The sequence below is a fragment of the Lampris incognitus genome, chromosome 12 (genome assembly GCF_029633865.1).
Source record: "Lampris incognitus isolate fLamInc1 chromosome 12, fLamInc1.hap2, whole genome shotgun sequence".
Taxonomy (NCBI): Eukaryota; Metazoa; Chordata; class Actinopteri; order Lampriformes; family Lampridae; genus Lampris; species Lampris incognitus.
Genome location: NC_079222.1, coordinates 52898495 through 52917279, shown reverse-complemented (window position 1 = coordinate 52917279; position 18785 = coordinate 52898495). Strand labels below are relative to the sequence as shown.

General features: G+C 46.4%; 1 protein-coding gene across 1 annotated transcript in view; it reads left to right on the top strand.

Annotated features, from left to right (window-relative positions):
- Window positions 1-15126, top strand: part of myo5b (myosin VB) — a gene marked incomplete at its 5' end in the record, with an annotated part of 150240 nt that extends 135114 nt beyond the window's left edge. Inside the window, 5 exons of the mRNA XM_056290258.1 lie at window positions 3767-3917; window positions 12521-12815; window positions 13006-13180; window positions 14771-14851; window positions 14974-15126. Of these exons, the coding sequence (XP_056146233.1) occupies window positions 3767-3917; window positions 12521-12815; window positions 13006-13180; window positions 14771-14851; window positions 14974-15126 (855 nt within the window). The remainder of the gene's footprint in view (window positions 1-3766; window positions 3918-12520; window positions 12816-13005; window positions 13181-14770; window positions 14852-14973) is intronic.
- Window positions 15127-18785: the final 3659 nt, after the last annotated feature.

Genomic DNA, 18785 nt, shown 5'->3' with positions numbered 1-18785 from the left:
TCGATGTAGCAATCCCGAGCAATGGCAATATCAGGAAGAAAGAGCATGAGAAGCTCGAGAAATACCAAGGGCTGAAGGAAGAACTAAATCAGATGTGGAAGGTGAAATCCACAGTAGTCCCAGTGGTAATAGGAGCATGAGGGGTTGTGACCCCCAAACGGGGAGAATAGCTCCAGCAGATTCCAGGAACAACATCTGAGGTCTCTGTCCAGAAGGGTGTGGTCCTAGGAAAAGCTAAGATACTGCACAGAACCCTCAAACTCCCGGGTCTCTGGTAGAGCACCTGAGCTTGAGGAAGACACACACCACCTGAAAAAGGAAGCGAGTGAGATTTTTTTTAATGTATACATATAAAAAAAACTTTCCGAGTCATTTAAGATGGATAAGTGCAGGGGCAGTGGAACAATTTTTCAAGAGACGATATGGCAGCAATAAGTCTCTACAAGCATTTTATTGGTTGGACAAACTTCATTATAACCAAAGATTATAGCCTTCAAACAAACGTTTTCAAGCCAAAACGAACTTAACCACAGCCGCGACTGACCAGTCCCTGATACATGCAATACATTGTAGGTATTAGTTAAACATTTAAGTTATCTGGATCAGAAGATGAAGAGAATGGAAATCATGTCATATCAAATATGTTAAAAACCAACCGACTGTTAAAGGTAACCAGTATAGTTTTTTGGCACTAGCAGCACTACAAAGCAGTGGGTCTCCTTATTGTTTGTATCACGTGTTCTTCCAGCACGTGTGCAAGAATTCACATGCGCGCCACGAGAATGGGTGATGTATTACACATATCTATGGGGAAGACACAGCTAAGAGGCACTACAAACCAACAGGAAATCGTGTTGCATCATTATGCATGCACGAAATAAGACGTAATAGAGGAGGAACATCAGCGAGAGAATTATGTTGGCCTTCAAGAGTGAAGCTGCTGTCCCAAAGGCAAAGAAATGAAAACCTGACCAGCATGTGGAAAGAAGGAAACACACTCTAAGACTCGTTGACGGCAACTCGAGGTGACGGGATGGTGATGGCTAAAGGATGACCCAGCCGATTTACAAATGAAGATTATGCATTGTGGCACGAAGGTACAGAAAGCCAGTGTGAAGCCTCACAGTGCTTTAAACAGTCCACCATCTTCCCCGTCCACAAGTCCACCAAGATAACATGTCTCAATGACTGCAGACCTGTCGCGCTTACATCTGTGGCACACCTTGCCCCCCGGTCCCTGACAAACCTCCTCCACACCTACATCTCTTGCCCGAGATTCTGTTCCTGTGACATGGGAGTGCTCACCACCCCCAGACCAGGTTGCTGACTTTTGGGGACAGTCTTTAGTGTGGCTACACCCACCCTCTGGAACTCCTTCCCGGTGGAGATCCGCAACAAAAACAAAAAAACAGTTGAAGACCTACCACTTCAGTCTGGCTTATGGACTCAAGTCCTGAACTTCAACCCAGTTTTTCCATTTCTAATTGTTTGGCCCAGCTTTCTTGTATGGCGTAGCTTTTTCCTTTTCTCCTTTTCTTTTTGTTGTTAAATGCCTTGATGCCTTGGGTATGTTGAAGGTAATCCTAAATTCAAGTTCTTAGTATTATTATTGTTATTATTATTATTGTTATTGTTGTTATATGTATTCACACACACACACACACACACACACACACACACACACACACACACACACACACACACACACACACACACACACACACACACACACATTAACTTGGGTCACTTTTGGGGACATTACATATACTTACATTCATTCCCTAGTCTTTCACCATCAGAACTACATGCCTAACCAAAGAAGGTTGAATCAGTTCATCTGGACACAACGTTGTATCCAGATGAACTGATTCCACCTTTAAGTTTCATCCCTGGTTTATTGAGCATAACGTTAACCTAACCCCAACCCAGCCTTAACCTAAACCACTGACCCAAAAATCAGCTTTTTCCCCATTGGCGACATGGCTTTTGCCCCCAGATGGACAAGCCATCCATAATTAACCAGTCTTTAATCTGAAATGTCACGTGGAGGTCGGGGACACTACCTGTGGAGTGGCAGACTGGGTTGGTGGTTCCCATATTTAAGAAAGGGGACCGGAGATTGTGTTCCAATTATTGGGGCATCACATTGCTCAGCCTCCCTAGGAAAGTCTACTCTAATGTGCTGGAAAAGAGGCTCCAACTAATTGTCGAGCCTCAGATCCAGGAGGAACAATGCGGATTCCGTCCTGGCCATGGAACAATGGACCAACTCTTTACCCTTCAAGAAGTGGCGAGGAAGGCATGGGAGTTTGACCAGCCAGTCTAAATGTGTTTTGTGGACTTGGAGAAGGCTTAAGACCGTGTACCCCGGGGCACTCTGTGGGCGGTACTGCGAGAGTATGGGGTACCGGGGCAGTTGCTACAAGCCATCCAGTCCTTGTATAACCAAAGTGAGAGCTGTGTCCGCATTCTCGGCACAAAGTCAAACACGTTTTCGGTGGATGTGGGACTCCACCAAGGTTGTCCCTTGTCTGCGATTCTGTTTGTGATATTCCTGGACAGGATCTCAAGACCCAGCCCGGGTGAGGAGTGTGTCCATTTTGGGAACCTCAGAATTGCATCTCTGCTCTTTGCAGATGATGTGGTTTTGTTGGCTTCATCAGAACGCGACCTCCAGCGCCTCACTGGGGTGGTTTGCAGCTGAGTGTGAAATGGCCGGGATGAGAGTCAGCACCTCCAAGTCTGAGGCCATGGTTCTCTACCGGAAAATGGTGGATTGCGCCCTCCAGGTTGGGGATGAGTTGTTACCTCAAGTGAAGGAGTTCAAGTATCTCGGAGTCTTGTTCACAAGTGAGGGTAGGATAGAGTGGGAGATTATCAGATGGATTGGTGCAGCATCAGCAGTAATGTGGACATTGTACCGGACCGTTGTGGTGAGGAGGGAGCTGAGCCAGAAGACAAAGCTCTCAATTTACCAGTCAATCTTCGTTCCAACCCTCACCTGTGGTCATGAGCTTTGGGTAGTGACCGAAAGGGTGAGATCGCGGATGCAAGCGGCTGAAATGAGTTTCCTCTGTAGGGTGTCTGGGCTCAGCCTTAGAGATAGGGTGAGGAGCTCGGACATCTGGAGGGAGCTCGGAGTAGAGCCGCTGCTCCTTCGCGTCGAAAGGAGCCAGTTGAGATAGTTCAGGCATCTGATCAGGATACCCCCTGGGCACCTTCCTTTGGAGGTTTACCGGGCATGTCCAACTGGGAGGAGACCCCGGGGTAGACCCAGAACTCGTTGGAGGGACTACATGTCCAATCTGGCCTGGGAACGCCTTGGGATGCGCCAAGAGGAGCTGGAGGGCGTTGCTGGGGAGAGGGACGTCTGGAGTGCCCTACTTAGCTTGCTGCCACCACGACCCGACCGGCTGATGATGAGATGAGATGAGATGAGATGAGATGAGATGAGATGAGATGAGATGAAATAATCTGAAATGTGCCCCCAAAACTAGGATAAGTCAGGAACACACACACACTGACTGAACCTAGGGCTGGGGCTAGTACCTATTGTATTGTTGTCACATTTAAAGTCACTAAAAGATCACTGAGCTTTTTGATGTATAAGACACTTACTTCTAGCTTCTTCTCTGTGCTTACTTGGAGAAAAGGGATAAACATGAACATATTATAACATAGTTAAGCGATAGAGAATGAATTATTGTAGCTATTTTATCATGTTGCACATAAATAAACTAAGCTTTCCTTTACTGTGTTTATGAAGGTGTTCATGACTCAGAACACAGCCAAGCAGAATGAACACTGCCTGAAGAACTTTGACCTGGCAGAGTACAGACAGGTGTTAAGTGACCTCTCCATCCAGATCTACCAGCAGCTCATCAAGGTGGCCGAGGGTATCATACAGCCCATGATTGGTAAGTCACTGTTCAATAAAGGAGACAAGTATGACCATGTTGACTTAATGAGGAATATCTACAATGTGTTTTTAGAATTATCAGAGACACCAACAACTTAGTTTTACGACATATGATCAGTTTCTTTGTAGGGTTAGATTTAACAAAGCAATGCCAGTTTGCTGAACTCTCCTGCAGCAAGGCAATGTTCATAAACATCAGGCAATTTCAGAAGAACAGGGGATCTTTGTACGCTGAGCATTTTCCCAAGCAGCAACTGTGTCATTAAAACAAAAAACCTAGGAGCAAAATTACTAATTATGAAAATTCTGAAAGTACGTAGTATATATTCATGCATGTTTATGCTTGTCATTTGACAGCAGGTTGCAGTGTTGCTGAGTAAACGTCATTTGAATTAATCAAGTATATGTCTCTGTAAGCAATACGTGGTGATGGGCGTTGCGGTGCTCGACGGTTCTGTAGAAGGGAGGAGTCTGTTACAAATGGTTCATTTCCTGGAAATGGAAAACCAACCTGATGACAAAACACGAGGACTTTGTCATGTTTGCACCAAGGCCAGGGGAAATCCCATCGTCAGTGTGACTGGAAGCAGTAACTTTCCTTTCCTCTTACTTCCCCATGGGCTCAGGCACTCCATCGCTTTCATCCATAAATCAGTCATGACATCTGACACACAATGTTCCGGCAGCAAATGCTGATTACTTCCATGAAGGACATTCTCTGGCTTACACTCGTGGTGTCCTTGCTACATTAAGTTTGCCTAGTTTTATCTGTTATCTTTGTGTTTCATCCAAGGCCTTCACTGGGTCACTTATTAGGGCCCGAGCACTGGTGGGGCTAGGAACCTATTGTATTTGTAGAGATTATTATTGTTATTATTATTATTATTAAGGCCCGAGCACTGATGGGGCTAGGAACCTATTGTATTTGTAGGGATTATTATTGTTATTATTATATTATTATTATTATTAGGGCCCGAGCACTGGTGGGGCTAGGAACCTATTGTATTTGTAGAGATTATTGTTGTTATTATTATTATTATTATTAGGGCCCGAGCACTGATGGGGCTAGGAACCTATTGTATTTGTAGAGATTATTGTTGTTATTATTATTATTATTATTATTAAGGCCCGAGCACTGATGGGGTTAGGAACCTAATGTATTTGTAGAGATTATTATTGTTATTATTATTATTATTATTATTATTATTATTATTATTATTAGGGCCTGAGCACTGATGGGGCTAGGAACCTATAGTATTTGTAGAGATTATTATTGTTATTATTATTATTATTATTATTAGGGCCCGAGCACTGGTGGGGCTAGGAACCTATTGTATTTGTAGAGATTATTATTATTATTATTATTATTATTATTAAGGCCCGAGCACTGATGGGGCTAGGAACCTATTGTATTTGTAGAGATTGTTATTGTTATTGTTATTATTATTATTATTATTATTATTATTAGGGCCCGAGCACTGGTGGGGCTAGGAACCTATTGTATTTGTAGAGATTATTGTTGTTATTATTATTATTATTATTAGGGCCTGAGCACTGATGGGGCTAGGAACCTATTGTATTTGTAGAGATTATTGTTGTTATTATTATTATTATTATTATTATTATTAGGGCCCGAGCACTGATGGGGCTAGGAACCCATTGTATTTGTAGAGATAATAATTATTATTATTATTATTAAGGCCCGAGCACTGATGGGGTTAGGAACCTATTGTATTTGTAGAGATTATTATTGTTATTATTATTATTATTATTATTATTATTATTAGGGCCTGAGCACTGATGGGGCTAGGAACCTATAGTATTTGTAGAGATTATTATTGTTATTATTATTATTATTATTATTATTAGGGCCCGAGCACTGGTGGGGCTAGGAACCTATTGTATTTGTAGAGATTATTATTATTATTATTATTATTATTATTATTAAGGCCCGAGCACTGATGGGGCTAGGAACCTATTGTATTTGTAGAGATTGTTATTGTTATTATTATTATTATTATTATTATTAGGGCCCGAGCACTGGTGGGGCTAGGAACCTATTGTATTTGTAGAGATTATTGTTGTTATTATTATTATTATTATTAGGGCCTGAGCACTGATGGGGCTAGGAACCTATTGTATTTGTAGAGATTATTGTTGTTATTATTATTATTATTATTATTATTATTATTATTAGGGCCCGAGCACTGATGGGGCTAGGAACCCATTGTATTTGTAGAGATAATTATTATTATTATTATTATTAAGGCCTGAGCACTGTTCGGGCTAGGAACCTATTGTATTTGTGGAGATAATTATTATTATTATTATTATCAAGGCCCGAGCACTGATGGGGCCAGGAACCTATTGTATTTGTAGAGATAATAATTATTATTATTATTATCAAGGCCCGAACACTGATGGGGCTAGGAACCTATTGTATTTGTAGAGATTACTATTATTATTATTATAAGAGATTAATATTAATAATTATAATAATAACAACAACAACAACAACAACAATTATTATTATTATTATTATTATTATATTATTACTGTTATTATTATTATTGTTGTTGTTGTTAGGGCGCGAGCACCTTCGGCTTGGGATATTTGAAAACTCACAAACATTGGCACAGACATCAGAACTGACGAAACTGAACCTAAGCTCTGCAGTGATTGGGCTTGGGCGTGGCCAGCAGGCTCCATAGCGCCCCCAGACACACGCCAGGGTTGGGATAAAGTCGCTTTGATGTTCATGAAGTTTGGTGGGACCATTACTCTCATCCTTATGAACAGATTTCTTTTTTTTTACAAGTCTGCCGGACAGGAAGTCAGCCGTGTTGGATTTGGTGCGTGAATTTTAATTTTCTGTACACATGCTTTTGAGGCCTTTAGATGCTGGAAAACCCAAGAAACTTTGTGCCCATGTTTGAAGTAGTAAATATTCCGGTTTGATATTGGAACTGGGCTTGGGCGTGGCGCGTCGGCTCCACAATGCCCCCTAAAACCTTTTAGCCTCCCTCAGACTCACGGCATTGGCACACACTTCTGAACCCATGAACATTGTGAGAGTATACAGCGATTGGGTTCACGCATGTCTAGCGGGCTCCGTAGCGGAGGTCACCAGGCGGAGCTGCTGCAGCTGTCTGGGACGGAGGTCTCCAGGTGGAGCTGCTGCAGCTGTCTGGGGCGGAGGTCTCCAGGTGGAGCTGCTGCGCTGCTGCAGCTGTCTGGGGCGGAGGTCTCCAGGCGGAGCTGCTGCAGCTGTCTGGGGCGGAGGTCTCCAGGCGGAGCTGCTGCAGCTGTCTGGGACGGAGGTCTCCAGGCGGAGCTACTGCAGCTGTCTGGGGCGGAGGTCTCCAGGCGGAGCTGCTGCAGCTGTCTGGGGTGGAGGTCTCCAGGCGGAGCTGCTGCAGCTGTCTGGGGCGGAGGTCTCCTGGCGGAGCTGCTGCAGTTGTCTGGGACGGAGGTCTCCAGGCGGAGCTACTGCCGCTGTCTGGGGCGGAGGTCTCCAGGCAGAGCTGCTGCAGCTGTCTGGGGCAGAGGTCTCCAGGCGGAGCTGCTGCGCTGCTGCAGCTGTCTGGGGCAGAGGTCTCCAGGCGGAGCTGCTGCGCTGCTGCAGCTGTCTGGGGCAGAGGTCTCCAGGCGGAGCTGCTGCGCTGCTGCAGCTGTCTGGGGCAGAGGTCTCCAGGCGGAGCTGCTGCAGCTGTCTGGGGCAGAGGTCTCCAGGCAGAGCTGCTGCAGCTGTCTGGGGCAGAGGTCTCCAGGCGGAGCTGCTGCAGCTGTCTGGGGCGGAGGTCTCCAGGTGGAGCTGCTGCGCTGCTGCAGCTGTCTGGGGCAGAGGTCTCCAGGCGGAGCTGCTGCGCTGCTGCAGCTGTCTGGGGCAGAGGTCTCCAGGCGGAGCTGCTGCAGCTGTCTGGGGCGGAGGTCTCCAGGCGGAGCTGCTGCGCTGCTGCAGCTGTCTGGGGCAGAGGTCTCCAGGCAGAGCTGCTGCAGCTGTCTGGGGCGGAGGTCTCCAGGTGGAGCTGCTGCGCTGCTGCAGCTGTCTGGGGCGGAGGTCTCCAGGTGGAGCTGCTGCAGCTGTCTGGGGCGGAGGTCTCCAGGCGGAGCTGCTGCAGCTGCAGTGCACTGAGGGATGCTGCAGATGGGGCGAGACAGCTGGGAAGTAAATTCACAGAAGCAGTTTTGCTGTTCATAAGCTCTCCTCTGGTGAAAGAGCTCCGGGTATCGTAGCAAAACACGGAGTTGACACAAAAAACACTGCACAGCAACACACTGAGACTGCCATCTGCAGCGCCACCGCTGGTGGGAAAAGAACAACCACACGCCCCATGTGAATGACTCGAGTCAAATGAGTCTCAAGGCTCAACTTGAAAACTCAGGGCAGGTCAAAAAGTTCCTGTCACCAGTAGAAAGAACTCAGATGCTGTTCTTTACTTGTTGTAGGCGAGGCAGCATGTTGTACTGAAAACAGTCGCGGGGCTTCGGAGGCGAGTCCAGCTGTTTCTCCTCTGAGGGTGGACGTTCGCGATTTGTCTATTTAACGCATAATCAGTCAGTCAATCAAGTTGCATTTTATATAGTGCTTTTCTAGTTGCAATAGCCACTCCAAGTGCTTTACAATGAACTCTCACACACATAACAGACACACACACACACAGACGCACACACACACACACACACACAGACGCGCGCGAGAGAGGATTCATCGCTGAGGGTATCACGCTCGGCGATGGCCTCGGCGATGGCCTCGTTGACGGCGGTCTTGGCCGGGTGGCAGGCTTGCTTGGAGGCGTTCTTCATCTCACAGTAGAAGACGGAGTAGTCGAGAGCCAGGCCCAAGCGCAGGGGGTGGGTGGGCTGCATGTGCCCCTTGTTGATCTCGTGGGCCTCGCTGTAGGACTTTTCGGAGGACTCCATAACAAGCTTGGACGTGACGTGAAATGGTCGATAACAGTCGATCAAAAACTTGCCACTAAAAGTTGAGTCAGCATGTGGTGGCAGCAGCAGCTGGTTTTAAGGTGCTGAGCAGGTATCCCTTCTTCTTCTTCCAAATGAACATTTAATAAACTTGGATTTTTGAATAAATCAGAACATAATTTGGTAATACTACTACGTGTCAACAGCTTATTGTATTTAATGGAGGCTCTGCCATCTTGTCCCATTGTGTGCGCGGCACAGAGCACTGGAATTTGCCTACATGTACTGACGTACTGGGCACCACCCACACTGTGGCCTACATACGTTTGGGGAAATCGCTGCTATTTCTTCCTTTTCTTACTGAAATGCAAGACGCACACAGAGCAGTATTTCCTAATTCTAACCAACGACCGTTGTCCACTTTTATGAAGCGGAGGATTCGGACCCTCTGTGAGCTGCCCTTCTGTCGTGCCCCGAGCCAGACATGTTTGCACTGGCATCCCTAGCATCATCAGTCGAGCTGAGAAACTCAACAGCATCTCCATGTAGGGTCCTCCTCTCTGCCCAGACTTGGAAGAGGCTATGGGAGATTACTATGGCCCAGAGTCCAGCCTTCTTTTGCAACAAGCAACAGAAGGCTGGCCCTCCCCCACTGGAGAGTTGCCTAGTGGTGGTGTTGTGCCCTGATGCTCATTAGTGTTTCGGCGCCAACCTGAAGCCTCCTGGCCAACTCTCCCAACAGGTTGTTGTTCTCTTTGATGACTTATTGACTGTGCAGCACAGAACATGGTAGCGGTCAGCAACACCGCCCCATCTCATCTGGCCTCTCCCACCCTGTGCTGGACAGGTAGTCACTGTTACCAGAGGACATCGAGACCATTGCGAAATTGTTAGGCACCACTCCCCACTTGCCGCTGGTAGGTGTGATGATGTTGTCAACCATGGTTCAATGTGATCTTTGACTCAACAAAAAAACAGTGCGGGACTATAGGAAAAATCAGCTGATTCATGGACCTCCACCAGACAACGGGCTCATTGGTCCATATTCCATTGAGGTCACCAAGTCCCTGAAAGTCACGGAGGGGGAGGTGATGCACCATCTCTCCACTACTTCCTCTTCCAGCTCCTTCTGCTAGTAGATAACACTGGTGACCACCAGGAAAAGAGACCTTCATCCCACCTGCCCAAGACCGTGCCACCAGCCATCCGAGATAAGTCTCCTTCTGTGCCGCCAGACACTGCCGGAAATCCGCCCACCAGCAGCACTAAAGCCAGGAAGCTAGCTCCAACCTGGACCCTTGTATTATACTTCACTTCACGTTAGCCCATAAGGTGGTGCTAGATGGCAGAGCCTGCATGAAATACAACAAATGTTACACAGGGTACCCCTAGTTCTGTGATCTCAGGCCAAGCTGTCTGACTTCCGCTCCTGCCTTCCGCAGCAGCATGGAAGACAGATAATAAAAATAATAAAGAAAGACAAGATAAGGACAACAGCAGCGGATTCACCAGCCTTACATAGGCCACAGGGTGGCAGTACACAGTAGGTCAGTACAGGCAGCAATTGACTTTAAACATTTGAGCACTAGTCAACTTGGCTAGCGAAGCAGAATTATTACTAGCCCAGATAACACTCTTAATAGTCCACAATATACAATATATATTGTGTGCACAATACCTAAATATAAATGATGGTTAAAAAGTCACATAGTAGTTACTTGTAGCATATAATATTTTATTATTTTCTACAAATGTAAAATTGTACACTGCTCAAAAAAATAAAGGGAACACCTAAAAACACAATATAGACCTCGATGAATGAAATATTTCAGCTGAAAATCTTTATTTATTAGACAGAGGAATGTGTTAAGAGCAAAATAACCTAAGAATGATCAATGGAAATCAAAATCATTAGCCCATTAAGGTCTGGATTCAGAATCATACTCAAAATCAAAGTGGAAAATGAGAACATAGGCTGATCCAACTTCTGTGGAAATTCTTCAAGACGATTCAAAATGAGGCTCAGTAGTGTGTGTGGCCTCCACCTGCCTGTATGCACTCCCTACAACGTCTGGGCATGCTCCCGATGAGACGACGGATGGTCTCCTGAGGGATCTCCTCCCAGACCTGGATCAGGGCATCGGTCAACTCCTGGACAGTCTGTGGTGTGACATCGTGTTGGCGGATGGTACGAGACATGATGTCCCAGAGGTGCTCGATTGTATTCAGGTCTGGGGAACGTGCAGGCCGGTCCATAGCATCAATGCCCTCGACATACAGGAACCGCTGACATACTCTGGCCACATGAGGACGAGCATTGTCATGCATGAGCAGGAACCCAGGGCCCACTGCACCAGCATATGGTCTGACAATGGGTCTGAGGATCTCATCCCGGTACCTAATGGCAGTCATGGTACCTCTGGCTAGCACGTAGAGGTCTGTGCGGCCCTCCAAGGATATGCCTCCCCAGACCATCACTGACCCACCGCCAAACCGGTCATGCTGGAGGATGTTGCAGGCAGCAGAACGTTCTCCACAGCATCTCCAGACTCTCTCACGTCTGTCACATGTGTTCAGTGTGAACCTGCTCTCATCTGTGAAGAGCACAGGGCGCCAATGGTGAATCTGCCAACCAAGATGTTCTCTGGCAAAGGTCAATCGGGCTGCACGGTGTTGGGCTGTGAGCACAGGCCCCAATTGTGGACGTCGGGCCCTCATACCATCCTCATGCATTCTGTTTCTCACTGTTTGAGCAGAAACCTGCACATTAGTGGCCTGTTGAAGGTCGTTTTGTAGGGCTCCGGCAGTGCTCCTCCAGTTCCTCCTTGCACAAAGGACCAGATAGCGGTCCTGCTGCGGGGTTGTTGTCCTCCTGCGGCCCCCTCCACGTCTCCTGGTGTACTGGCCTGTCTCCTGGTACCTCCTCCATGCTCTGGATTCTGTGCTGGGAGACACATCAAATCTTCTTGCCACAGCACGCATTGATGTGCCATCCTGGATGAGCTGCACTACCTGAGCAACTTCTGTAGGTTGCAGATACCGCCTCACGCCACCTCTAGTGGTGAGGGCACTAGCAAAATGAAAAACTAACCAAAGATCGGCCAGAAAAGATGAGGACAGGCAAATGGTCTGTGGCCACCACCTGCAAATCCATTCCTTTTATAGGGGTTGTCTTGCAAATTGTCTAATTTCCACCTGGTGGAAATTAGACAATTTACCAACAGGTGAAATTGATTCACAAATCAGTGTTGCTTCCTAACTGGACATGTTGATATCTCAAAGGTGTGATTGACTTGGAGCTACATTGCATTGCTTATGTGTCCCCTTTATTTTTTTGAGCAGTGTATATAATTCTATATGATATATATTGTATATAATTAAACATTTTAACATTGGATTTCCAGAATACTTTAGTTTATTTTTTTCACTTTCTATGTATGAAAGACCCAAAATGATTGCTTTAAGCCAACTGATCACAATAAATAGATATATTAAAAATATATCAAAAAAGGGAAGAAAAGCAAAATTGGGCATAACAGTCACACTACTGGAGTATACATGATCACTGCATATATTCATTACCAACCACTATGAGTAGGTTATTATGAATTGTTGTGGTTTTTAAAACTTTTAATGAGAGCAGTGAATATAAATGTCATAATTTTAACTCCCCCCCAGTATCGGCCATGCTGGAAAGTGAGAGCATTCCCAGCCTGGCCGGGGTCAAACCGATGGGCTATAGGAACCGCTCCTCCAGTGTGGACAACGATGGTAGCGGTCCAGGCAGCTGTACGATGGAGGGCCTGATCAGACAAATGGCCCAGTTTCACAGTATCATGGCCGAGCATGGTCTGGAGCCGCAGGTCGTCGGCCAGGTGGCCAGACAGCTCTTCCACTGCGTCAACGCTGTTACGCTCAACAACCTTCTGCTCCGTAAAGATGTCTGCTCTTGGAGCACCGGCATGCAGCTCAGGTATAGTCAGAGACGTGTTAGGAGGAGGCAGAATAGAGAACACCCTTAATTAGTCAATGACATCATCAAAATACAAAATAATCATGTAAGATGCTTGTCATTACTGCGAGCTGAAGGTTGAGGAGGATAATCCACTGGTAAGACTTGTGAGCCTCTGTATGTGTGTATAACTTAACAAGTGTCTGCTCAGGTACAACATCAGTCAGTTGGAGGAATGGCTGAGAGGAAACAACTTGCACCAAAGCAAGGCGGCGGCTACCTTGGATCCTATTATTCAGGCAGCCCAGTTGCTGCAGGTCAAGAAGAAAACTTCTCAGGATGCTGAAGCCATCTGCTCCCTCTGCACTGCCCTCACACTGCAGCAGGTACACACACACACACACACACACACAGGTATACTCACACACTGTAGCATGCTGCAGCGGATATACACACACTGCAGCGGGTATAAAAACACTGCAGCAGGTATACACACACTGCAGCGGGTATATACACACACACTGCAGCAGGTATACACACGGCAGCGGGTATAAAAACACTGCAGCAGGTATATACACACTGCAGCGGGTATATACACACACTGCAGCAGGTATACACACTGCAGCGGGTATACACACACTGCAGCGAGTATACACACACACTGCCAGGTATACACACACTGCAGCGTGCTGCAGCGGGTATAGACACACACTGCAGCGGGTATACACACTGCAGAGGGTATATACACACACTGCAGAAGGTATACACACAGCAGTGGGTATACACACACTTCCAGGTATACACACACTGCAGCATGCAGCAGCGGGTATACACACACACTGCAGCAGGTATATACAAACTGCAGCGGGTATATACACACTGCGCAACAGGTATACACACTCTGCAGCAGGTATATACACACTTCAGCAGGTATACACACATTGAAGCAAGTATATACACGGCAGCGGGTATATACACACCGCAGCGGGTATACACACACCGCAGCAGGTATACCCACACTGCAGCGGGCATATACACACTGCGCAGCAGGTATACACACATTGAAGCAGGTATATACACACTGCAGCGGGTATATACACACCGCAGCGGGTATACACACACCGCAGCAGGTATACCCACACTACAGCAGGTATATACACACTGCAGTGAGTATACAAACATTGCAGCAGGCATACACACACTGCAGCAGATATATACACACTACAGCAGGTATATACACACCGCAGCGGGTATACACACACCGCAGCAGGTAGACACACACACTGTAGCAGGTACACACACTGTTGCAGGTGTACACACACTGTAGCAGGTATACACACACTGAAGCAGGTGTACACACACTGCAGCAGGTATATACACATTGCAGCGGGTATATACACACGACACTGTAGCGGACACTGTAGCATACTGCAGAGGTTATATACACACACTGTAGCAGGTATACACACACTGCAGTGAGTATACAAACATTGCAGCAGGCATACACACACTGCAGCAGATATATACACACTGCAGCAGTTATATATACACCTCAGCGGGTATACACACACCGCGGCAGGTAGACACACACTACAGCGGGTATACACACACACTGTAGCAGGTATACATACACTGTAGCAGGTGTACACACACTGTAGCAGGTATACATACACTGTAGCAGGTGTACACACACTGTAGCAGGTATACACACACTGAAGCAGGTGTACACACACTGTAGCAGGTATACACACACACTGTAGCAGGTGTACACACACTGTAGCAGGTATACACACACACACACACACGCACACTCCAGCAGGTATACACACAGTGCAGCAGACACACACACACACACACACTCACACACACACTGCAGCAGGTATACACACACTGCAGCAGGTATACACACAGCCAACATGCACAGGTTAATAACAGGACCAGTCAGAGTCTGCTGACCTCTTCCATCCGTGTTGCAGATTGTGAAGATCCTCAACCTCTACACACCACTGAATGAGTTTGAAGAAAGGGTCACCGTGTCCTTCATCCGAAACATCCAGGTAACAAAAATAGATTGTTTAATTCGCCTACACTCCAGTACACTGCAGTACAAACTTTCACAGTATTTTTTTCTGCACAGTTTTCACCGATTTTCCTGAGTTGTGTCTGTGTTTGTGTTCAGAATTGTCTTCAGGAGAGAAATGATCCTCCCCAACTCCTTGTAGACACCAAACACACCTTTCCTGTGCTGTTTCCATACACCCCGTCTGCTGTGGCCCTGGAGACGCTCGGCATACCAGCCTGCCTTAGTCTGGACTTCCTGGTTCGAGTGTGAAGCTTCAAAAGGAAGCCTCTAAATATATAGCCAGTCAGGACTCACTTGTGTGATCAACCAGGCAAAGTGCGTGTTTACTTCTGCGTCTCTGGCACTTCCTGATCCATGTGACAAGTAATATCTCAATCCTTTTGGCTTTTTTCTTGTTTTTTTTTTGTCTTTTGGATATCTTCCTAAATGAGCTGTTGACTGGAGGATCATACGTATGTAAAGCTGACTTGGCTGGCTTTTCTCTTAACTTGGCAATGTCAGTAATCAGAAGGGCAAGGATGCAGTCAGTTAACTTGCCTTGTAAGAAATCCGTTTTAAAGTGCATCTCGGAACTTATTTAAAAATGTCCACGGATTTTATTTGTGAAAATGTGCTGTTTCTGCCAAAAGCAGTTCTAGCAGTGGAAACCTATAGCTGAGCATTGTGAGCAGTTGTTAGTGTTGTATTTCTATGTTTCTAAAGTCGACTGACAGCTCTGATCACTTCTGAGTTGAATGTGAATGTGCTTGACACTACAGAATGCTGAGACAAGGTAGCAGCGTGGCAGTGGTTTACTCTGTGGCGGACATGACAGTCAGCATGGTGTACTGGACTGTCTGCTGTCTATGATGGATCCTGATCACTTCAGAATGTTGACTCATTCTAAGCCTTATCTCTTGTGTCGCTCTATTGCTCTTGTTTACGGAAACACATTTGTGCCGCAGTTTATGGTCCAGTGATGAGAACCACTTGATGGCATGGAGGTAATTGTGTGATGCTCACATGTCTGCCTTTTACATTTCATCACAACTTAAAGAACGCAAGTCAACGCTAGTTTGGAAAATACAGTGACCATGCATATGTTGAGTAAAATGGTAACACTTTGCAATAAGGGTACGTTAATTCACATTAGTTAATGCACCTAGTCTGTATGGGTTACCTAGGACACATAAACAGAATGTGCCATTACGGCCTGTTGTCAGTATGATTAACTCAGTGGCCTATGACATCTCATAAGTTTCTGGCATCTGTTCTGAACCAATTGGCAGGCAGTAATGAACACCACATGCAGAACACGATGGATGTTGTGGATAAGGTGAGGGACATCATTATGGAGGGGATGAAACAATGGTCTCTTATGATGTTAAGTCTCTCTTCACGTGCGTTCCTGTTGATGAAGCAGTGGAGGTGGTCCTTGTGAAATTACAAAACGACCCCACCCTTAGCAACAGACCACCCTTAACACTGACCAAGTGTGTCTGCCGCTGAAGCTGTGTCTTCAGTTCACACACTTCACATACAGGAGGCAGTACTATAGGCAGAGGCATGGGTGTGCTATGGGTTCCCCAGTCTCACTTGTAGGGGCCAACTTGTTCATGGAGGAAGGGGAAAATTGGGATCTGATGTCCTATCCTGGGACACCACCTAGCCATGATTGGTTCAGATTTGTGGACGACACCTGGTTTAAAATTAAATCTCAGGGTGTAGCACATTTCACCGACCACATTAACTCTGTGGACACCACATCAAGTTCACCAGGGAGGATGTGGAACATGACAGGTTAGACTTCTTACACTGTGAAACTGCAGTTGGTGATGGGGGGCGCTTGATTGTTCATGTTTACCATAAACCAACACATACTGAGGTTTGACTCTCATCATTCACTGGAGCACAAACTAGGATTCATCAGGACGCTGGACCACCGAGCTGACAACGTGCCCACCGACACAGTGGTTGGGGAAGGGGAGAAATCCCACATTAAACAGGCCCTGGTTAAGTGTGGTTATCCTAACTGGGCGTTTGTCAAAGCCAGAAAGACCCCAAACAGTGCACCAGCTGATGGAAGAGAGGAGAAGGACAACAGCTGTCTAAGTGTAAACCAGTGGTGATTCTGTATGTGGTGGGAGTGTCAGAACAGTTGAGGCGCTTATTTTCCAAACACCACGTCTCAGTTGCTTTCAAACCCCGAAACACGTTGCACCAGAAGTTGGTCCACCCCAAGGATCGGGTCCCCCGGCACAAACAGAGCAATATAGTGTACACTGTTAAGTGCCAGGAGGATTGCCGTAAATTGTACACTGGGGAAACTAAACAGACGCTGGCCAAGAGGACGGCACAACACAGGAGAGCTAACACATCAGGCCAAACCTCCACAGTCTAAACCATCTACAGGCCAGGACTCCACAGGCTACACCATCTACAGACCAGGACTCCACAGTCTACACCATCTACAGGCCAGGACTCCACAGTCTCCACCATCTACAGACCAGTGGCCACTCTTTCAAGGATGAGAATGTGCACATCCTTGATAGGGAGGAACGCTGGTTTGAATGGGGAATCAGGGAGGCCATCTATGTGAAAAGGGAATGTCCATCCCTGAACCGGGGGGGGGGGCTAAGAATGCATCTGCCGCCATCTTACAAGTACAATTACAATTACATAACTGTTAACAAAATTCTCTTGTTAATATTAATTAAGGGTTTCCACATTAATTTCAGGTACTAACTAATAATTAGTAAACGATGAACACCATTAGTAACTAGGCACATTAGCTAACTGTCAATTGACTGATATGCATATCAGTGTTAGCTAATGTACCCTTACGGTGAAATGTTACCAGTTAGATAACAATAGGAGAGGTACATTGTGTATAGACAGTAACGAAACAGCCAGTTTAGTCACACGATCAGAGGTGTACAGCATGTGACCATGTTGTCCCTTGGAAGTGAGTGTTAGGGAGTGTGAGTTTTAGGGAGAGTCAGGACAATAAGAGGTGTACAGTATGTGACCCTGAACAGTTGTCTCAGTGGAAGTGGGTGTTAGGGAAGTGTGAGTGTTAGGGAGTGTTAGGGAAGTGTGACTGTTAGGGAGTGCTAGGGAAGTATGACTGTTAGGGAGTGTTAGGGAAGTATGAGTGTTAGGGACGTGTGAGTGTTAGGGAGTGCTAGGGAAGTATGAGTGTTAGGGAATTGTGAGTGTTAGGGACGTGTGAGTGTTTTGAGAGTGCTAGGGAAGTATTGGTGTTAGGGATGTGTGAGTGTTAGGGAGTGTTAGGGAAGTGTGAGTGTTAGGGAGTGTTAGGGAAGTGTGAGTGTTAGGGAAGTGTGAGTGTTAGGGAGTGTTAGGGAAGTATGAGTGATTGGGAAGTGTGAGTGTTAGGGAGTGTTAGGGAAGTATGAGTGTTAGGGAATGTTATGGAAGTATGAGTGTTAGGGAAGTGTGAGTGTTAGGGAGTGTTAGGGAAGTGTGAGTGTTAGGGAAGTGTGAGTGTTAGGGACGTGTGAGTGTTTTGAGAGTGCTAGGGAAGTATTGGTGTTAGGGATGTGTGAGTGTTAGGGAGTGTTAGGGAAGTGTGAGTGTTAGGGAGTGTTAGGGAAGTGTGAGTGTTAGGGAAGTGTGAGTGTTAGGGAGTGTTAGGGAAGTATGAGTGATTGGGAAGTGTGAGTGTTAGGGAGTGCTAGGGAAGTATGAGTGTTAGGGAGTGTTAGGGAAGTATGAGTGTTAGGGAATGTTATGGAAGTATGAGTGTTAGGGAAGTGTGAGTGTTAGGGAGTGTTAGGGAAGTGTGAGTGTTAGGGAGTGCTAGGGAAGTATGAGTGTTAGGGAAGTGTGAGTGTTAGGGAGTGTTAGGGAAGTATGAGTGTTAGGGAATTGTGAGTGTTAGGGACGTGTGAGTGTTTTGAGAGTGC